This window comes from Leptinotarsa decemlineata, unplaced genomic scaffold (assembly GCF_025532065.1).
Source record: "Leptinotarsa decemlineata unplaced genomic scaffold, Ldec_3_MD MMD2_tig00026340_RagTag_RagTag, whole genome shotgun sequence".
Lineage (NCBI taxonomy): Eukaryota > Metazoa > Arthropoda > Insecta > Coleoptera > Chrysomelidae > Leptinotarsa > Leptinotarsa decemlineata.
The window spans coordinates 10,035,451-10,059,148 of NW_027412694.1; the positions used below are offsets into that span (position 1 = coordinate 10,035,451).

Genomic DNA, 23,698 nt, shown 5'->3' on the forward strand with positions numbered 1-23,698 from the left:
ACTATAAATAAATGAAAGTCAATTTTATCACATAGTTGTGATATTTTGTCATTAAAATATAAAAAAACAGTTTAAAATTCGTCAAGTGTGTAGCAATTTTTTTCAATAAGTGCCTTTTTCAGTCTTGATTTGAAAATGTTAAGATTTGGTGATATTTTAATTGATTCTTCTAATTTATTAAACATTTTTGGTCCAAGATAAAGAAAACTTTTCTTATAAAGAGTTGTTCTATGAATATTGGGCATTAGTTTGCCTCTAGAACGAGTTGGATAATTATGTTGCTGGAAAGGTGTATTATGCTTGTTTCTATAAACGTATATACACAATTCATAAATATAGAGACCAGCAACAGTTAGTATCTTGAAATTTTTAAAAGCATTTCTACATGATTCTCTCCAACCAATACCGGCAATGATTCTTACTGCATATTTTTGCAAAATAAATATTCTTTCAGCAGCAGATCCGGTACCCCAATTCAAAATTCCATATCTTAAGTGGCAGTTTATGGTCGCATAGTATAAGCTCAGTAAAATCTCTTTACTACAAAAATTAGCCATGAATCTCAGAGCATAGCAGTTTTTTCTCAATTTAATACAGAGGGTCTCAATATGAGGAGTCCATGTGAGTTTGTAGTCCAAGGTGACGCCTAACATTTTTGTAGAAGTACAAGATTCAATTGGCAGATCCCCATTTTCATGGATAACAAAATGTTCGGGCCACTTACTAGTTGTGAACTTCATCATCACAGTTTTAGATGTATTGAGTGTTAGGTGATTTTTTTCTGCCCATATGTTTACTTGTTTATGTACATCCTGGGTTCTTTCCTGTAGGGTCGTTACATCAATTTCCTTCACTATGAAATTTGTGTCATCTGCATACGCTACTGTGTGAATAGTTGACAATCCTTGAAAATATTTCATCAGGTCATTTGCATATATCAAAAATAGTATAGGTCCAAGGATTGATCCCTGTGGGACACCCTGCCTAATGGTTGCCAACTGACTGAGAGTGTTTCCAACACTGACACGTTGCCCTCTATTTTCCAGGTAGGATTTCATTAAAACTAGGGCAACTCCTCTTACACCATATCTTTCCAATTTCCCTAATAGCAGGTCATGATTAACACAATCGAAAGCTCTGGAGAAGTCTATGAACAATCCGCAAATATGGAATTTACCATCAAGTGCATTAACCACATGCTCATTGAACTCATAAAGTGCTGTTTCTGTAGTTTTGTTCTTTGTGAAACCGTGTTGGTTTTCTGAAAAAAGGTTATTTGTTGTGAAGAAAGACATTAATTGATTTTTTAAATTTAGTTCAAAAATCTTGGAAATACTTGAGAGTAAGCTAATTCCCCTGTAGTTTTCATAGTGGTTTCTATCCCCTTTTTTATAAATTGGTGTTACTTTTGCTAGTTTTAGACTATCCGGAAAAATTCCATTTTCAGTAGACAAGTTTATGATATACGTCATTGGGCTGCAAAGTTCATGAGAACATTTTTTCAATAAATTGTTTGATATCTCATCGTAACCACTTGCGTTTGAATGCTTTAAGCTCTTTATCAATTCTATAATTTCGGGTTCCGTTAGTGGACGCAAAAACACTGATTTTTCGCATATTGAGATATTGCTATTCATGTAATCGAAGTCTACATTTCGCGGCTGTATGAAATTTGAGAACTCATTATTGAAGTTGTTGGCCATGTCTATGTTTGATACTTCAATACCATTTCATTTACCACGTATTCTTTTTTTTTGAATAGTATGTACCATATGCCACATTGATTTGACTTTGTTGCTGGAAATAGACATTTTGTCATTTACGCACTGCTTATAACTGGCTTTTAGTTTTTCCCTATACGTTTGGGTCACTCTCTTATATATCTCCGTATAATTATTATCAACTTTAGCACATTCTGAATAGAGGTTTACTTGGTGTTTCAGTTCGTGAAGTTCCGGAGTGAAAATGTCAAAATTATGCTTTTTTGTCTGCTTTCGGAAGCGTTTCACCGGGAAAATCAATTCAATATAATATTGAAGAATATTGTTGAAAATTGTTTAAAATTGTGTTTGAAAAGGCTCTGATCTGAACCATGAGAAATAGATTTCTAAAATTATACCCGAGTGACTATTTTCTTCGCAATATTTTATAAAGTACACCACTTACAATTCTAAAATTCGGTGAGTCTGATGAAGACTCATTTTAAGTGATGAGGATGAATAACTTTCATTTTTACTTTTGAATACTGAATGCGGACTCATTTCGTTTCCTTATCAAATACAACTAAAGTATTGAATGCAACCCCATAAAATACATTTATTCAAGTCACAGTGTTAGTTGTCATACTACAGATTTTTTTGAACATTTTTTTCAGGATATGCCAATAAAGAAATACATGTAACCCTTAATTTTTACCCTTCTATCACCAATCCATATTTTTAATAACCATTTTAGTCATTTAACATACATTTCTTTAATGTCCCCCCCTTTTATTTTTTGAACGGGTCAACTCAAAAATTGAAATTTGGGATAATGAAATGATTGCATGAATACTTTATTTTGAATTGAAATTGACAATTTCACACATCTTTTTGAAGCTTGATAAGAGGAAGATCGAAACACGTGTCGAGGTGTTAAAAATAACGATTTGGTGTTGGAAAAAAAAATTCCAGTGATACTTATTACTACACCAAAGGTTCCAAACAGTGCATCATTAATCTCTACAAATATTTATTATTCTCTGCCGTACATCCAATATTATAGCAGGTTCAGTTTCGTACACCTTTGGCTTCAAATAGCCCAATAAAAAATCAAAAGGTGTCAAATCTAGCGAGCGGGCTGGCCATTCAGTAGTGTCCAAATAGTTTCTTACTTGTCTGGAGTAATGTGGTGGTGCTCCATCTTGTTGGAATACAATATCCATATCGAAATCATTAGGATTCGCTTCGACAATTTCAGTGATGAGAGGGCCTATAATATGGTTTTCCAATATTCCTGCCCAAACGTTATTTTTTTCTGGATATTGGGTATGTGTTTCCCGGAAAACATGAGGGTTGGTGTCACTCCAATAACGGCAATTTTGTATGTGAACATTGCCGTTTAAAAAAATGTATATTCGTCACTAGAACAAATATTGTGGATTTAGGTAGGATGCCTTGCAATGGTTTCCGTCATGATTTCGCAGAATTCTGTTCTCCGATTAGGGTCATTTTCAGTTAATTGGTGTGCCATTTTAATTTTGTATGGATGATACCTATTTCTCTTCAAGAGTCTCCACACAGTAGAAGGAGACACCTGTTTAGGATTTACCACCATCTCACCAATTATTTGTACTTGCTGTCCTTCTGGAATGGACGGATGACCTTGGGACTTTTTATTATGTACACTACCGGTAGTTGTGAATTTGGATACAAGTTCATTTAAATATATTCTACAGATAGGGCGATTCAGAAAACGTTCATTGAAAATCCTTTCGGTCTCGTGAAAGTTACGCGTTGCACCGTAAATAAAAATCGCTTAAATTGTTTCTTCCAATGGACGACAATTGAGCATTTCAGAGATTGTTGACGTGGTACCTTTCTACTAGTAGAACCGAAAACTAAATGAGAATATTCCAACTGAACAATGATGTTCATTGTATTCATAAACAAAAAATAACTTAGCAAACCTTATCGCGTTGTTGGAACTGCCATATGGCAGCTAAAAAGGAATATTTCTAGAAATATCGATGTGTTTGTCTTCAGGAAATTATTAAATGTTCCGCCATTTCGTAGTAGGTGAAGATATTGGATTCATATTCTAGGGTCGTGAAGTATTTTTCAGGAGCTTCAAAATGATGTGTCACAAGACCACCCTTTCCACTAATTTTTCCCAGATGGCGCCCAGTCGCCATCTTGAAAGTTTCATCTGTCAATTTTACTTCGAAATAAAGTATCCATGCAATAATTTCATTATCCTAAATTTCAATTTTTTGTGTTGACCCGTTTAAAAAATAAAAGGGAGGGACATTGAAGAAATGCACTGTAGATCAGTTATTCTCGCCTGGCGTCTACCGGTGTCACTCCTCACTCAGTAAACATCACAGAGTAGGGATGAGAACGAAGCCGGTCTCCTGTCTCTTGCAGACAATTACCTTCTCTCAGTCCCTACCCAGTTTTCGGCTACTATAATTATTTATCCATCGAGAGTAGATACAGTTTGCGATATCATTGAAGCTGTGAATTATTCAACAAAGTTTTTGAACTCATCGAATTTGCCAGGCATACCACCGCATAATTTATAACTGAAGGTTGGATCGCTCCGTAACTTGAATCCACCACGGCTGTGCAACAATACGCGATTAGTCCTTGAAAATTCAATGAAAAAAGGTTGTCGAAGCCAGCATTTTAAATAGCAAGTTCCGAGGTAACTATATATTCATACCACGAATTCCAATTATACCTACATATGTGCCAATTCATTTCAAACGTGTGCAATTTCCAATTAGATTGACATTTGCAATGACTATTAATAAGTCCCAAGCCAAACAATGACCGTTCGTGGCTTGGATTGAGCACACCATTTTTTTCACAAGAACAATCAAACGTGGCATGCTTTCGAGTGGGCAAACCATCCAGCTTGTGTGTGGTAGTTAAACATGGATTAACGGGATGGTGGATTTATATTATTTGTTTTATTTTTATTTCCTACAAAAAATTCATGTGGCAAAACAACATTTGCCGGGCTGTTACAAATAACTCTTTGTTATAATATCAAGCTTTCGGTATATTTCACACCTTCGTCAGGACAACTACAACAATTAGATTTCTTGTTGAAATATAAATATGGAGAACCTACTAATGTGAGAATGGAATATAAAATGACTTAAAAAGGGATATGAAAAACATAAAAAAAAGAAGGTTATCAAAATTTGACTGACAAATTCAAGTGGGAAAGTTCTATATACTACTAGATCTTTTATTCTCTTCATCATATTTTAGAACGGCCTTTATGTGGAATGAACTTCTCGAGAACGTTTTTCCAAATGGATTTAATCGCCAGCGATTCAAATCAAATGATTTGTACAGGCACCGCTCCAAGAAGCTTTAGGGATTTTCCTGTAGTGATTGTGTTTTGTTCTAAAAAAAAAGAAAGTCTGAAGACTGTATCGAGGAGAGATATTAGTAGAAAATAAATATTTCGAAATGAAATCTCCAAATATTCATCTCTTCCAACTACCTACACCGTAGATTCTGCACTGATTAAAGGAAATACATCGAAACCGGTCTCTAGGTGATCTTCTCGAATAGTTTCAGTATGGTCCTGCTACTGAATGAACGAGAAAAGTCTGCGAGAAGTATCTTGCATAAATTTCTTTCGGATATAATTCAATATCCAGCGTGGTATTAACCAGGGAAGTGACTGTTTTCTGTCAGACATTTACCAGACCCTACGGTGTATGTAGTTGAAAAAGATAAATATTTCGGAATTGTAATTCGGAATATTCATTTTCTAGTACGTATGAACCTCTCCTCGATGAGAACATAGATAGTTATTGGTTCACAGATGGATCAAAACAACTTCCGGTTCTGGTAAAGGTGTTTTCAGTTGCAGATCCAGGACAGAGATACCTAGATAAGAACCTATGCGACTGTATTTTAAGCGGAATTGTGTGCGGAGAGAATGGAAGAATCTAACCCCATAGGCAAGTCAATAAAAATATTCTCAGGCAGTCAAGCGGCGTTGGAAGCTCTTGGCTCCCACCGAGCAACGTCTAAATTGGTAGCAAATTGCTAAAAACGACTCTCCTCAATATTAAGACGTAACAGATTGTCTGTAGTCTGGATTCCTGGCCATACTGGCCTGGAAGGCAATAAGGCTGCTGACTCCTCTGCAAAGAAGGGTGCTGCAAGCAGCTTCATCGGACCAGAACCTGTCATTGGCATCACTTTAGGCGTTGCCAAACAAAGATTGAACACCTGGATGGCAAGACAATTTATGGACTTCTGGCAGAATCTTCCAGGATTGGCTCACTCCAAGGCGTTTCGAAGCCTGATACCAAACAGTTGTTAAACTAAAGTAGGGATGAAATACGATGTCTAACAGACCTTCTTACAGATCACTGTCATTTGAGTCATCATATGCAGAGACTCGGACCGTCGGAAATCAGCGTGTGTCGCCTCTGTTTGGAAAATGATGAAACCTCAGAGCACATACTTTGTGCCTGCCCTGCTGTGGACCGAATCAGGTTTTTAGAGTTCGGCAGAGCCGTACTCTTACCATCTGACCTGAAAGACCACTCACCATACAAACTAATCGGCTTCGTTAAGAAGCTGGGTTTATTTGGTCGAGGATGAAAAGGTGTCAGCCACAATAAACCCTTGTGGGTTGCGGTGGAGGGTCGAATAGACCGACTCACTTTGGACCTAACCTAACCTCTCCTCGATAGAGTCTTCAGACACGGTTTGATTTCTGTTAAATACAATGTTTACTGGGACATATCTTTATCGACATCCTAAAAACATGAGTATTACAATATTTTTAATCGATTATGGAACTATGAGAGTATTGCGATACTTTTATTGAATTTTGAGAGTGTAGAAAAATGAGGAAACATGATAAAAGGAAATCTAAACCTAACCGATTGATTGGGTATCAACGTGTCTATACACCCTGTAGTGTAGAGTATTTAATCATTTCACCATGACGCGACGTAAATAAATTTCTATTTCAATGAATTTCCGTTGAATAAAAAATGTAATAACATTTGGCATTCCTGAGATTACCGTAGAAATTATCACTGTTATTACCGTTGTGTATAGAAATCGCTTGAATGGCATTTAGTGAAGTACACTTATCACAACGATGTTTCATGTTAATTGATAGATTTCTATTAGAAAACGCAATGATTTATCATAGCTCGAATAATTTTATTACCTGCATACAAAGGGAATCTGAAATATCTATATTTTTTATATCGATGTTTCTACATACAAAATAAATACATATGTTGATTGTTTATTACTCTTCTTGCGGAGTTATTGTATCAACGTGAATGTAAAAAAAAGTTCAACTGAATACTTTATTTGAAATATCACAGATTGAACAAACATTTAATTTACAGATTGGTTCAGAAAGCTTTGCTGGGGTGAAGAAGAAAATTACAAACTCGAGTGTAGGTGCAGGACAATTGCATGAAATGGTGGTGGAATTACCTAAAAATTATATATTCATACCAAATCCCCTGGTGGTAAGGTTATTAGAAATTTGCCAAATAAGCCGACTCTATGTATATTGCTTTCAAAAGTATTAACTAAGTATGCTTTAATCTAACCAAAAGCAAAACTGCCTACTTGTATTTTACTAGATACTAGAATACGTAGTTTGTTGAAATATTTATTATTTATAAACTGGTCGATATTGATTTTTTATGTTGAATTCTGTAGATTCTGTAGATTAAAAAAGGTGATAACACAAACCCTTAAAAATACAGACCTTCTCTATAATCTAGATCCTTGGCGAAGTTAACGAAAAAATTTAAAAAAAAACGGTTCAAGTGCCTATTTCGAAAAATTCAATCTTCTTAGCAAACAACGATTTGGTTTTCGTGCAGGTACATCAACAGTTAACGCTGTCCGTCAAGCTATTGCTGCAATCATAAAAGGATTCAAATAAGGTAAACATATTGCTTTAATTCTGTATGACCTCATGAAAGCTTTTGACTGTGTCTCTCACGACCCACTTCCCCAAAAACTGGAATTTTATGGTATGAGAGGTCCTAGACTGTTTGTTATTCGTTCATATTTGACCGTTAGGAAACAAAGAGCAGCAAATCGAAAATACAGAAAAATCTACATGGTGTCCCACAGGGGTCTGTCTTGGGACCACTAGTATTGATCATATATATTAATGACCTGTTCTTTTATATATACCCTTATGATATGGTGTCATATGCGGATGATGCTACTTATTCCTCATTACAAAAAAAATATTGTTAGTCTCCATGCCACTATGAACCAAATTGAATAAAACATCAAGTGGTCCCAAGCTGAGATCATCCACAGGGAAAAACACTGGTTTAGGATGAAATTTAAAGAAGCCGTATATATGTTGTCCAACAACGTATTCAGCCGAGCTAGCGTAGAGATTTACAATATATGGAAACCCATAATCAAGCGAAAACCGGTCAAACCCCGCCAAACGGTCATCTCCTTCTAAACCGGTGAAGCGGTGAGAGAAAAGAGGTGATGAGTGAAAGCACTCGAATGACCTATAGATAGTCATCTTTCGGAGGAATAAGTCCAATCATCACCCGAAGACGATTGTGGATACTAACAATCGAAACTCGTGAAGTAACTTGGCTTGAAATCTTTAAATTTTTATTTCTTTGTTCAATTGTACAATATTTTGCTTGTATTTTATTTCATTGTAATTTTATTTTTTTAAGGATAAAACATAAGCACTACAGCGAGTTCGCACAAGCGAAAGGTGCGATTCACATTGGATTTGAATCGCTGGAGATTAAATCAATTTGGAAAGAGGTTCTCAGGAAGTTTATTCCACATAAAGGCAGTTTTTCAAATGAAAGAGTTCCTCAACAATGAAGTTCGAGGTGTATTGAATTGAACCTTAAAACGATGAGCAACCACAGTCCGTCGCGTATTTCTGATATGTCCCGCTTTTGATCGAATCAAATGTGCCACGTTATTTGGACACTTCCCGTGAAAGTATCTATAGAAAAGAGACAAATCGCCAACATTTCTTCGATGTTCCAGATTGTCAAGGTTGCAAGTAATGTTCGCGTCTCCAATCAAGCGGATGACTCTTTTTTGGATGGAATCCACCAGTGTCAGGGTATGTTTTGGGGCGGTGCTCGATACATGAGAACAATACTCCAAAAAAGATCTGATCTGAGCTTTATGAAGCATCAAAAGGAGCGTACAGTTTTCTGGTTCAAAACAGTGTTCCAAGGTTTTGAAAAGCAGTGTTTGCAGCGACATGATTGTGCCAATACATATTGATATCCATGTTAACCCCCAACAAACTTATCGAAGCAGAAAGCGGAATTGTCTGACCTGGCATTATTATATGCGGTTCGGAGATATTCATCTTTTTCTTGGTTTTTTTTTGCTTGATATAATCGTTATTTTTCAGCTGTTCGTTTGAATTCTCAAATTTATTAGTTCTTTCAGGGATTTCCAATCATTTTATACCATATTTGACAATAGAAGTCTGAACTGATGAAATTCCCCATGGGACATTTTCAACCACCTTCAAACAAAGATAATTATCTGATCTTCAATTTTTTTCTGAACTGATTTGATGATGGTGTTTTGAACAATCAACTATGGATTGGGTGCGAATTTTTGTACCTTCGGATGTCCAAATTGAATGGATAAGTGGACTCCAATCAATCAGACAATAACTTTCATCTCATTATGCATCATGGCATCCACAACGCTGTAATAAATCATTACATGGTTTATCGTTTATGGGGTTCTGTTTTCTTGGTGTATTTCCTACTTACCTTTCTTGTCTGTCATCTCAAACAAACGGAACAAGATCATTGCCTTCATTTCGTTTACAAACATAGCAAGAGGAAATACCAGCCGATTACTTGTATTAGTTGTTTACACAAAAAATCGCTGTTACAACGTCTTTATTGAGACTGCAATGTATTATTCACGCAAGTCTAACATGTGGCTTTCATGCTGTCAAGTCTATCTTTAATCGTTCTTCCACATTCAAGATGGGTTTAATATGGTAACGGAGAGTTGGAAGAACATGATGACAGGAAAACTCAGAATGAATTTATTAATAAAAGTACATTATACACTGTAGGGCAGTGGTGTGCAGTTTCAGAACCAAATTTGAACTATGATATTTATGTTAATTACTATTTGTTCGATTGTTTATACATGCTTACTTACTGGTAGATATTTTGAATTTGTTGAGAGTTGATCGGAATTAGGCGAAACCTGTATGTGAAATTTCAATTGATTGACAATTGGTAAATGTAGAAACATTTACTTCTGGCTTATGTATCCAGAAAGTATTGCACTTTGTATCGAGAAGCAATTAATTCTCATAAATTTGTAATAAAGAGCGTATGACCGTCATCATAGATTAAATGAATTTTTAGAGTTATAAGGTACATAGGTATATATCCAAATATATTTCGATGATCTTGTGGCTAATTTCGATCAATCGATTCCAGTCTCAAACATCCAAAGTGAAAATACACGAAGGAAATCTTCTTACATTCTATTGATCGATGTAGCCGTTACTACGTGGTAGGAAATTATAATGAAGAAGAGAGAATTGAAACTTTCTATGTTTTTTTGCCACTTTTATTGTACTTTGGTCAAGTTAATAAGTCATAACGAATCAGTCTGGTTCGACTGATTCGTTATGTATGATATGTTGTTGTTTCTGTATAAGTGCCCTAAGTTTCTTATGTTCAATTTGATACTTTCTGTATATAAAATCACTAATTGTAGACCTAATTTGGCCATAAAAAAATGTCAAATTCTATCTGGTGGAGTTTATAAGTAAGTTCAGAATGCAATACCTTCAAATACTGTTGCAGGATACTCCTTCTTGAGAACAGTGCTTTGCACTCTACTTTTAGCCAGGTCACTCGTACCTTCATTATCGCCTTTTCTGCTGCTGGTGTTTTTGTTCTGGATCTGATGTTAATGTATCGGGGAAATTTTTCTTCTTAGGCACTTTCGAAACAAAAGTTCTGCGATGCTTGATGGTACTTAATTTTTAGTTTGAAGTAGTATGTGGCTTGTCTAGCTGTACTTGCTTCTTTCAATAAATTGATGGATGTAGCCATTACTATGTGGTGGGAAATATTAATGAAGAAGAGATAATTGAAACTTTCAATATACTCCTAATTTAACACCTGAATTACTCAATATCTTCCGAGATATCACAAATATCAAAATGTCTAAAAAGTATTGCAAAACTATTTCTTACCTTTATTCAAAAACTCACGACTTCTCGTACCCTCTTTTCAGGAATTACCTCACATGAAAGTGATGACTGCAAACTGAGTAAAAGAGCTCATGGTTTAGTTGAGCATGTTATTTCGGAGGGTAACGTTATGGACTATAACAATACAAAAATTCTATCCGTAGAAAATAACAAAACTGAAATATTATTTTTTGAAATGGTAGTAGAAATGAAAATTATTTGAACAAACAATCGAAAATACAAAATATAAGCAAAATTTATAATATTGTTTTAACTTTTGATGAAATAATAAAAATATAAATAATAACAGGTTATTCAACATTTGACACATTTTTCATCTGTCACAGTTTTTATTTCTGTAAATGAATGTCATTTACATGTTAGCAACTTGTTCACTTCTGTTCCAAAATCTGAAACCCTACCTTTAGTTTCTAACTTGCTTTCTCAACACTTAACTTCTGACTCCACCAAAACAGATATATTAACTTTACTTAAATTTTGCATTTCCCAAGATTATTTTGTCTTTAACAATAAATTTTACAGTCAACCTGAAGGCCTAGCAATGGGTAACCCTCTTTCACCTTTCCTGGCTGACATTTTCATGGAAAATTTAGAAAATTCATTCATAATTAATGAAATTGATGAGATTCTCAGTTGGCACAGATATGTTGATGACTGCTTGGTTTTCATAGATGGCAACTCTAATGTAGCACATGATATCCTTGACTCCTTAAATAACTTACATCCCAAAATCAAATTTACACTTGAAATAGAACAAGACAATAAATTAAACTTTTTAGATCTTACTATAACAAAAACTAACAACAAACTAGATTTTTCCATTTACAGAAAACCAACCCAGACTGATCATGTCATTCCTTTCAATTCATTTCATCCCATGCAACATAAAATGACTTCCTTCAATTGTTATGTTAACAGATTGTTGAACATTCCCTTATCTCCCTCCAATTTCAATTTAGAATTAAATACTTTAAAACAGATTGCTGTCAACAATGGTTATCAACCATCCATTATTCACAAATTAATTAGTAAATTCAAACTCAGATCAGATAGAAGATTGGCCTTTAACTCCACCACCTTAGTTAATTCACCTTCTGTGAGATATTTTTCCTTACCTTATTTTGATCAAAATATGTGTACTGTTATTTCCAAATTTATAGAAAATACCATACCTAGTACAAAAATTTCCTTTAAATCTCAAAACAACTTAAGTAACTTTTTAGTAAATTCTAAAGACAAAATCAACAAATTAAACAGAAGTGGAGTCTACAAGCTTAACTGTTCTGATTGTTCGGCATCTTACATTGGTAGAACCTGTAGACCTCTTTTCACTCGTATTAATGAACATATAAAAAACCTGATAAATCTGCTTTTGGCCACCACATAAAATTTCACAATCACAACTTTAGTCCCAATAGAAATTCCAAAATATTACATAAAATAGATAATAAAAATTTCCTTAGACTTGACTTGTTTGAAGAGTTGGAGATTTCTAAAGAACTTTCCAACAATGATCATTGTTTGAATATTCAAGTAAACTTAAACAGAGATTTCCTTCCCCTTCATAAGAGGATTATGAATTATTAATTAATCACAGTTTATTAATATAATTTATTCAATATTTTTCCTCTACATATTCAATCAAACCCATAATGGATCACTCCTCAAGTTGGTACCATTATTTTAACATGACACTTGACACATTTTGTCTCAAGTTGTCCTTCTTCATAAAATACTTTGACTAACCACATGGCCTCAATCCAAAAATGTATTTTCTTGGCTATAAGCCTTTTTTGTTTTATACAATTTAAATATTAAAATGTACAATTCACTTATCTTGATACTTCCTGTTGCCTGACAAGTAAGTAATCTCAAACAATTTTTCCAAATTTCTTAACCTTAAAAAAAATTTTACAACTTCAATTTCACTCAATTCCCTTTTCAACTAGATCACTTACTTTCAGGTGAGCACTGATGATGACGAAAGTCGAAAGCGCTTTGCAAGAATTTTAAAATATTATACACTTTAATACAAAATCTCTTCGATTCATTTATTTATTTTTTTAACCTAATTTTGGTGAGTTATTTCAGATATGTTCTTGTTTAAAAGTTCTTGTCTTGTTCAAAAGTTTAAAAGTGAATTGCATGAACATATGCAATTTTCCGACCCAAACTTTACACAGATACGATTTCTCCCACCGGCCATGACTCAGTTCGGTAACTTGAACTAGAAGCCGTTTCTAAGATAGATACAGATAGTTTTCTATGACACTTCCAAAATACAAATCATGAAATTATAACACAACAACAAAAATTAATTGGCGCTTTGGGGCGACTTCATTGATTCCAGTGGCGCATTTGCTTTTTCAGCTGCAGGAAAACCCGGAAAAACCTGCATCACCACATCATCTGAAGATTTTGATCTGACAATGTCCTTTCTCTCATGAAACAAAATGTAGGGTGTCTCCAGAGGCTCCAATAAATTCAATACATCGCCAGAACACTTAGTAACACGACTATCGTCAAACTTAAACCAGTCAGTTTCGTCTTTGACCAAAGCGTAATGATGACCATATTCAACGCCAGAACCATAGTGAACAATGACTGCATGAAGATTATAATAGTGGTCTGCTAGATTGAAGTGTTCATCTATTGCGAACCTTCGTAAGAGTTTGAGTCATGTTTGAAGATCTTCAGTGTTATTATAAGATTGACCGGTGCCTCAGTTATACTTGTTTTCTCATAACAGTCAGTTAGTTTGGCACATGTTTGGCAATACAGTCGATCATCACCTATTGAAAAGTTCCATTTTCAGATGATTTAACAATAAGCTTGGCACGGACTGGTTATTAGTCATATTAGGAAACGCTAGTTAAAGTTCCAGAAATTCACATATGTTTTTGCTACCTCTTGAACTTCTACTACAAAGTGAACAAGTGAGGATTTTTCTAGCAAAAAATTTACAAACACAAGACGAGATCGACTGTACGGAATCATTCACTCCAGAGCGATCAGGAGTATTGATTCTGCTATTGTTTTGCCCACGAAGATTATACAAAAAGAACTCCAAGAATTCGGAACAATACTGTTGTTGTTCTAATGAGTATCTAGTGGACTTCAAATACTCCTGGAAATCTGTTGGAGAGAGAAACTGCAGCTGCATGAACAAATGTTTGAGTTTGGTGAATAAGTAGAAAACATTCTCGTTCTCGTTCATGATTAAAACCTCGTTCTTGAAATTCTTCGTCATGAACAACACTTGTAAATATTCATGTAGCAAGTGTTTCCTTAGTTATCTAATACAATTTTTTTCTCAAGATTTTCAGGACAACTCTCTACTGATTCGTAAGGAAGAATAGGTATGTTTCACAGAATATGCATAAGAACCATTTCTCAAGTTGCAATCGATTCTTCCAAATGATGAAGGGTTTCGTAGAGGGATTCGGCTCTTGCTTCATGAAACTCTTACACTGAAAGAGAACCAGAACCACGAGGACTGCAACTCATATTTGGGGGGCAAGAATGACCCAAGTCCATTGACCGCACTGAAAAAGAAGAAGGTGGATCAATCACTTGCGAATTAACCTTGATATATAGGAGACTGATGAATATCCACATATCTCGGCTTGTTTCGGAGATATTTTAGTATCGTACTGAAATAAGGGCAATGCATGATGTCATCAAAATTATGTATAATTTATCATCGATAATGATTTCAACCTGTCGTCAAATTAACCTTTCAGTTAGATTCTGGACAAATTTCATAGAATCCCTAAATTGAATTCCTGATAAATATTATTGAGGCACGCTTTATTTTTACCAGAAACCACATGAAAAGACAGTGAAAATGTAGGTATATCTTTCGAGTACAGAAATAATTCATGATATTTTGGTGAAAATATTATATGGAAAATATGTTGAAAATGTTGTATTGGAGGTAATAAGGCAATTCAAAGACGGCAAATGAAATTTCGCAAAAAATCTGTTCCTCTAGTGGGTCCCGACCCTTCTCTGTCAAAAATCAAAAACCCTCGAAACAGATGATTTCAAAAATCATTGCTGTAACGTAATGTAGATCAACAAAAAATTCATGTATTTCAAATTGTCACTGATATGAATACCACGACCTTATCTGTGGATAATAGTTTCAACTCGATTGTACTTATTGGAAAATGCGCATATATATATTACGCATATATATATTTACTTTTATAATATATAATTTTCAATAAAAAACTAAATTAGCCTGAATGAGCCCATTGAGCTATACTCAATGGGTCTCGGATTATTCATCAACATACACGGTTTTATCATCTACATATCTTTGGAACTACAAGATAACCTTTCTCCATATTCATTACATATATGTCCAATAAAGCGATGAATAAAATTCAAATAAGAATTGAAATCGTGGTCCAGATGCAGAACAAATTATCACTTCAAAATAATACCCTGTATGTCGAAATTTTAAAATTTTGTTTGATCTCTGAAAAGAAGAGGAAAAATCAAGTTGTATTATATATTTTCGGTATGAAAATTTTTCTAAAATGAGGTGTACAATTTTTTATTATCAATTAATAATTGTTAAATATTTTCAATTGAATAGAACTGGCCGATACTTGAAAATCCATATTAAAACTAATGAATATAGTTTACGGTAGGATATTCACGTGTTTCGCTATACAATAGCTTTCTCAAGGATTAACTAAAAGTTACTTCTAACTTAAACCATTTTAAAGTCTAACTTATTCCCTACTCATATTTCTAATTTCTAATGAATGAATCTACCTGCAAAGGTCAGGTATTAATTCATTAACTATATCAATACATTTTTCGAAAGTACCAAAAATACCTAACTATTTTTACCTGGAAATGAACAGATTCAATAATGGCGAATTATTCAATTCAGTTTGATCGTTTATGAGATATTGAAAGTTTTTGAATTTGGAAACTATATTTATGTTCTTTTATGCGAGTATTGAACGTTCTTTCAGTTTGACCTATATAAAACATCGGACATGCCGAAGTTGTTGGATTTGAAAGAAATATTTACACCTTTGCTGTGTAGAAAATCTGAAATATTTGTAGTGGGTTGGCCGAGGTAGGTTAAGGTTCTATAACTTTTATCCTCTCCTCTTCGAATTGGGTAAACTTCTTCCAAAGTAACTTTTTTGATAATAAAGAATGTAATAGACTGCTGTCGTTATCATTTTTGACTGCTATTTGTTCAGTTCTTTGTTGAAATTCGCCTCTGACAGAGGGCACATTTATCAGTCTGTAGATCATACTGTTGAAAGCTGCTACTTTGTGCTGATACGGGTGGGTGGACGAATTATGAATGATAATATATGTATGTGCCGGTTTTTGATAAATTCAAAAATCATGTTTGTTGTTAACTTTTGTTATTGTCAAGTTCAAAAATGTATAGAGTCGTCCTTCTTCATCTCCATTGTGAATGTGATAGAAGGGTGGAGAGAATTGATAAATTTCAAAAAATTTGTCAACTGTCTGTTCGTTCCTGTGAAACATACCAGGATATCATCCACATATCTATACCGATACACGAAACTTCTTACCAGTGGTTACTGTGTATTTTTCTCTCCAAATCGTCTATGAAAATCTCTGCCATAATAGGACTGAATGGGTTTCCCATTATGAGACCTTTGCAGGATGAATAAAAAGTTTCATTGAATTGGAAGTAATTCCAAGCAAGTCTAATGAACGATCAAACTGAATTGAATAATTTGCCATTATTGAACCTGTTTTCGAAAACTTTATTGACTAGTTGATGAGTTCAGACCTGACCTTTTCAGTTAGATTCATTCATTAGAAATCAGGAATACGACTAGGTAATAGGTTAGACTTTGAAGTGGTTTAAATTAGAAGGTACTTTTAGTTAATCCTTGAGACAGCGATTGTATAGCGAAACACGTGTCGCGGTTTTTGTAAAACCCTTTATAGTGAAAATTATAAAATAAACTGTATTTATTAGTTTCAATACGAACGAAAACCCTGAAATTTAGATGTTTCTGAAAATGGTCCAAACATAGTAGTCGACTGTGCCAAAGTCAAGCGATCTTATAGGTCAGCTATGAGGTCAACCCCTGCCTATTCAGAAAGTTCTGATGGAAAAAATCTTACATTATTACCCTGTAACGACGCGAGGTCTTAGGTATCAACATCAATACCTGTATCATCAATCAAAACGACTGAATCTGCAAGAAGTTCAAAGAAACTGGTGATTTTTTTATCGCATTTGCAGAAGGAAAATAAAATAGATTCATTAAGCTCTCGATGTAGGTCATACTATTACGATTTTCCTGAGCTGAAATGCATCGCTCATCCGTATTCATCAGGTTTCCATTGAAGCCCTACCAATGCGCCCAGCCGCGTTAAACACAATACGAGTATATGCATAGGCGTCGGTAGAGAAGTGGAATCGGTAACCGTTCCCAATAATATAACAACTTTGTTGCCAGATGTCGATAGTGGAGTGGGTGAGCTTAGTCTTCTTTCATTAAATATAGGAGTTGTCTCTAGATGTCAACTTTTTCGTGGGAAACTAGAATTTCAAAATCGATAATTTTTACTACTATTCAATAGGGTAGGATTTGTACAGATGATGGCTCTACTCAAACAGTAAACAACTAATAACTTAATGTGTTGTTTTGTTTGTTGTGTTTTGAGATGTTTAATGGCAAATTTGTAAGAGAAGGCGATGAATAGAGAAGGCGATGAATAACACCTGAATTTAAAAGTCCCGGGTCTAAGAAAGAAAACGAAGATTAATCTTCCTCTTGAAGATGATCACTTGGTGATCGAAGCACGTGTCGAGGTGTTAACATAACGGTGTGATGTTTGGATAAAAATCCAGTAATATTCAAAATTGGTTAATTCATCAACGTAATCTCCATCAAGTCTAAATAATCTGTTACTGATTAATCGGATGGATTATAGTGATATAGTTCTGTTTATTTTTCAGATTTTGTAACGTAAAATAGTCGAAAAATTGTAAAAACTGCCTTTCAAAGAATGTAGGCCTTCTACTGAACTGAAGTTTACATTTTCAGAAGTGGTTTTTACTTTTAAGATAATATTGTGATTTACAACGGAAATGATGTGAACATTTTTCAGTCATCATTGATTCTCAAATTTTGTGAAAGATAAAACAATGGATACAAATTAAATTTGATCAAATCATATCATAACCATTTGAATTTTTATGGCATCCTTGCTTATTAACCACCTTATATAATTGAAAGATTGAACTGGAATGTATGGCGTAAAATGAATCCAAAGCAATCGCTGCCCTCACACACTTTCAGTGTGTGAGGGCAACGCTCCTCACGACACGTTTCTTCAGCACCAAGTTGACTTCATCAGAAGATAAACTAGACTCATCACGGAGACCAGACTGAATTCGATCTAGTTCTTCTACTGATGCTGCTAACTTGGTTGGTGTAAGAGGCGATGCAGAGTGTTGCAGTTGCAGTGTGTGAGAATAGTAACTGTTCTGGGGCTGTATAATATTTTGAAGAAATTGTATTTTCTCAATAACGTGTTATGAAGCTGCTTCAATACAGAATATGTTGAAACTTTTCTGGATAATAATACTCTTTTCTGCCTTTTTAAATGTCTTATAACGTACGGTATCTTCAACATCCTCCATCCCGTGAAAAATTAGGTCTTCACATCAGTAGGCAAAATACACATTTCAGTGATATTCTTTGTTCCACATTGGCTGACCCATCAGCTGACCCAAGTATATCACTTGTGGTCTCACTGTGGATATCGACATCACCTGGCCTCAGAAACAGAAAATGGTTAGGAGTTATCGCTTCTGGGGCATTAGGGTCTACTGAGATATGTGTTAAGGGTCTAGAATACAGTGTAAATTCAATTTCGGCAAAGTTTAAGGATCTTCTTCTCTGAAACAAACCGTTCTTAAAGTTACCCTGAGAGCCGTTTTTACGCAGCATACGTTTCCATATTTCACCAATACGACTAGCAGCTGGAGGGTTGAATTTCCACAGAGTACCCCGGCAAGTACCTTCATCTGACAAATTCGTGAGATCCAACGTGGTAGCACCTTCTATGAGCTCTAGATTAGTCTGGTTTCCGGAAACTGATCAATTTATATTTTCTTTAAACTTTACAAAAACTCCTAGCGCAATATCAACTGGATTGAAAGTACCAACCAAACAAGAGATATTGAGAATCATAATGTCTATTTTCGACAATATTGGATTTGTAGCATCATAAAATACATTTTTGGAAAAAAGTTTTTGCCTTTCTACTACTCCATCTTGATACAAAAGAAAAAGTGGGAATCTTGTTCGTGTCATGTTCGTGTTCATCAGGTTGGAGCCCAGCCCTTGTAGCTGAGTTTTGTCAGAAGGACATGAAGTCTGAGTAAATGTTGGCGATATGAAAATCCTCAGACATCAGTACCGCCCTTCACCTGGCTGGGGTGGGATGGGTGAAAAAGTTGTTCATCCGTTAACGGGGGAAATCAATCTCTATCAAAAAGTCGCTGATTGCTCGACTGAATGGACTGCTGAATGGAAGGCAGCTGCAAATCTCTGCGGATGGCTTCATTCCGCACGAACCAAGGAGCATTCATCATCCTTATTAACTTATTTTGCAATCTCTCCAGAATGGGGATATTATAAGTAGTCGCCTGTCCCCAGACGCCTGAAGCATACATGATGACGGGCTTGAACATCGTATTGTAGATGGTATTTTGTTCTCGAGTCTCATTTTGGATTTCCTGTTGATCAGAGAGTACAGACTGACTATCCGATCCTCGATCTTTGTTTTAACGCACATGATGTGTGGGTTCCAAATGAGCCTACGGTCTATTAGGAGACCGAGGTACTTTACCCGCGCTTGCCAGTCAATCTCCCTTCCAGAGATCCTCACTTTTTTGGCCGGAGAAGATTTCAATCTTCCCACTGAGTAGAGTGTTCAGTGTTCATATGAAAGTATTTGTTTCGAAATAATTATTCTTTCGTGTAATTCAATGTTTATATGGGAGTAGCTGTTTCAGTGGGGACTCCCAGTTTGTGTCTGAAAGTTACTTCTTTGCATAATCTACTGATATATGTATAGAGTTACTACTTTTAAAATTGATTGCTTCCTTACTTTCTTTGGAATATTCTCACTTTTTCTTTTGTATCAAAATAACTACTCCATCTTGAAGCTAAAAACTTTCTTTCCCAAAAATTAATCACTTCTAAAAATATAAACTTCTCTATATAATCAATAATACATATTAGGAAAATGTTCCACCAAGTGATGATTGATATAGAAGATGAATTCTGCAACAGGTTCATATACCTCGGGAGTTCCTCCAGTGTGATTTTCATCTAACTATAGGAAACGTTGATGATATCTATCTTCTTTTCTAATCATCACTTGGTGGAAAATTTCCCTATTTTCCTGGTGTTGGAAAAACAGATCTCTCGACTCGCGCTTCGCTAACCAAGTTAGCGTCCTCAGAAGATCATCATGACTCCATAATGATCTCCTGGAGACTTCATAATGATCTCTTGAGTACGTTTGTTTAGCGAAACACGCGTCGAGAGACCGTAATTTTGTTCTGGTGTTCGACAAGTTTTTTCAATAGATTCATTTTACGCCAGAGGTTCCAGTATGAGTTATGGAATTTCCCTAAAAGTATAGTTTCCATATTTATGATCATTCTATCCAGACACTATCAGTTACCACCATTTTGGTGTATTCTGTTAGTTCAGAGTTTTATCATTAACCTAGAAACCATTGAATATGTTTCAATCATTGGTGATTCAAAGTAAAAATTTAATTTTACCTTGTTCGAATGTGTTTTTTTCATATCGATGAAAATTTTCGTATCTTACTGTAGATTTAGGAAAAACTGAAAAACTACAAAAAAATGCATGGGAATGATTCTAATATATCTTGAGAACGGGAGATATCAGTTTTTTGCAAGGTCTTTAAAATTAATTGCTTTCTTAATTTCTTTGGACGATTGGCTTTCGTTTGGACTCTGTATGTTTTCCCTGTTCAGAATTTTCGGCATGAAAATTTTGGTAGAACATGCGAGAAGAAATTGTAAATTTACGACTACGTTATTTACTTTGTTTAATTCATCTCTGTATGTATGAGTACCTTCATGCCAAAACACCTGCGCACGCCCATGCTCACACATGACGCCCATCTCTGTCTGGAAGAGGGCAGAGTTAGGAATACACAACACATGTGATTGATAATTATAGCACTACGCTCTCATTATAGCTCCTACGAACACCGCGTTGGCCCTGCCATGGCCACAGTTTTCAGAAATTTTCAGAAATCAGGTGATCGGTGAAAAGTGCGAGTGCAGTGAGTGACAAGTGAGAGTTGTTCTTGGATCAGGAATAGGCGAACTGGATATTGAAGTAATTTTTTGTTTCTTTCGAATTTCTAGTGTGCGGATAAAAAGTTGTTTATTTTTGTTTTATTATTGATTCGGGTGCCAAGATTTAGCTACTAATATTGAGTTTTCCAAATGTGTTGAGGTTATTTTTGTATGATACTGATATTTATATGCCGAAGCGGTAATAGTGTAGTTACTTTTTGAAATGATCAAAAATAATATTTTTCAAAAATTTTATTGGTGTTAAACGAGGAAAAAATATTTTATAATGGGATGTTTCCCTGCGATGATGGTATTGTTTCGATAGCTGCCATCTGAACTAAATTTAATTCGTAATTCATTTATAATAAGGGTTCTCAAATTTCAAACATAAAAATTTATGTTCATTTTTTGATATGGCACACAACACTTCGTTTCAAAGACGTGATATTCGAATATTTTCTCTGAAAATTATATTCACTTTTGTAACCTAATTTTGTAACTCATTCACTTTGTGAATTCCCTGATACATTACAAATATCCGCTGAAAAATAAGTGAAAAAGTTATGATCATACTATTTCGCTAACCAATCAATCAAACATCGATATATTTTTTATTGGGAATGAGTAGACATTGAATAATAAATATTAAATCAAAATGTTCGCTTAATTGCTCGAAAATAGGTTGAAAATAAATTTAATAAGTGAATAAAGTTAATGTGAAATGGTTTAAAAAATATAGAGTGATATGTAGTCTGGAAAATTATAAAAAAATCTATAATGAATCTTGAATTATTTGAAGAAATAAAAATACATGAATGCGTGATCTGAAAAACAATCATATTTTATTTCGAGTTACATAAAGATATTTTGATTATGTGTAGAAGAGACCGGGGTTGGAAGTCACGTTAATGGTCTTTTGCATTTTAAGTGTCCTTTTATATAAAATATCAATGCATCTATAGTCATTTGAAAAAAATATTATTTTTTTCTCCAACATCATCTATAGAGGAAATTTAACAATTCTTATGAAAAAAAAGTGTGACTTTTAACCCCGGGCTGGGGATAGTTGTCACAGTAGGGGAAGGTAGGGTGGAGTGGCCACCCTAAGCTTCCAACCCACGCCAACCGAATGAATGTCAACCTTTTTACAGTTTGTTTTTTTTATTATTATCCGTGTACTTATTAAGTTTCGATATTATATTGTTAACAGACCAATATTCTGATTGAATTGAAGGGGTTATATTTTTAGGAGTGATTAAAAAAAAGTGATGAGAGAATCTTCCAAAGAAAGGAAGGAAGTAATCAATTTGAAAATAAGTAACTCTATACATGGATGTTTAGATCATGCAAAGAAGTAACTTTCAGACACAAACTAAGTACACTTATGAGACTCGACAAAAATGCGCGAATAGTTACTTCTGCTTTCCGAAAAAAAAAACAAATATACATATATCCCTCACACAGTATGAGAGTGAACTGAAGTGACGTTAAGATGGATATATTGCTCTCGCGATCCTCGATAAACTCGCGATGTTCAATAAACTCTTTCGTTCGTTCAATTTTACAATATGGCTGCTGTGACAACCAACCCGTTAGATAAATATACGCAGTCTCCCCTATTTTGTTAACTATGATCTTGTAAATAACATATTTCAGCTGTGTTTAAATGATATTTAAATTGAAGTTGTGAAGTTGTGCAGGTGTTAGTAGTGTTGAACATGATTGAAACATATGGGAAGGTGACTCCAACAAAATAACAAACTATATAGATAATTTGTTTCATGTTTTTCACCCAATACTGAAATCAATTTCTCTCGGTTCAAATCAATTGAATATGAAAAGAACGATTTTGCCAATCGTCTAGAAATTGGTATACACTGTCTATTCAAAAAATACGATGAATTTTTATTTTTCTCAAAAATATATTCATTCATTCGTCAATTTATATTCTATCCCATCCAAAGTAGTTCCCCTCAGATATAATACACTGGTGTCAGCGTTTTTTCCAAAGGAGTCCTGATAAGTACTTTTTGAAATGTTCTTGAACCCTCTCAGTATTTCGGTTTTTATCTTGTCAAAACGCCGTCCTTTCATAGTATAGGTCTTCTAAATTTTAGGAATAGAAAAAGGTCACAAGGGGCAAAATCTGGTGAATACGGTGGCTGAGGTATGATAACTGTGTTTTTGGCCATATAATTACGAATTAGCAATGACGAGTGAGCATGTGCATTATCGTGGTGCAAAAGTCATGAATTGCTTTTCCACAATAGCGAACGTTTTCTTTATATTGCTTCTCGAAAGCGTCGCATAACTTCAAGATAGTACTCCTGATGCAATACG

General features: G+C 34.6%; 1 protein-coding gene across 2 annotated transcripts in view; it reads left to right on the forward strand.

Moving 5' to 3' along the window:
- The window catches only part of Nost (Nostrin), a 288,623-nt gene that overhangs the window by 203,468 nt on the left and 61,457 nt on the right, over positions 1 to 23,698 (forward strand). Inside the window, exon 2 of one of the 2 annotated variants that reach the window (XM_074183578.1) lies at positions 7,103 to 7,228. In XM_074183578.1, the coding sequence (XP_074039679.1) occupies positions 7,103 to 7,228 (126 nt within the window). Of the gene's footprint in view, positions 1 to 7,102; positions 7,229 to 21,208; positions 21,399 to 23,698 lie in introns of those variants that run through there. The other variant, XM_074183577.1, reaches the window with a different exon arrangement.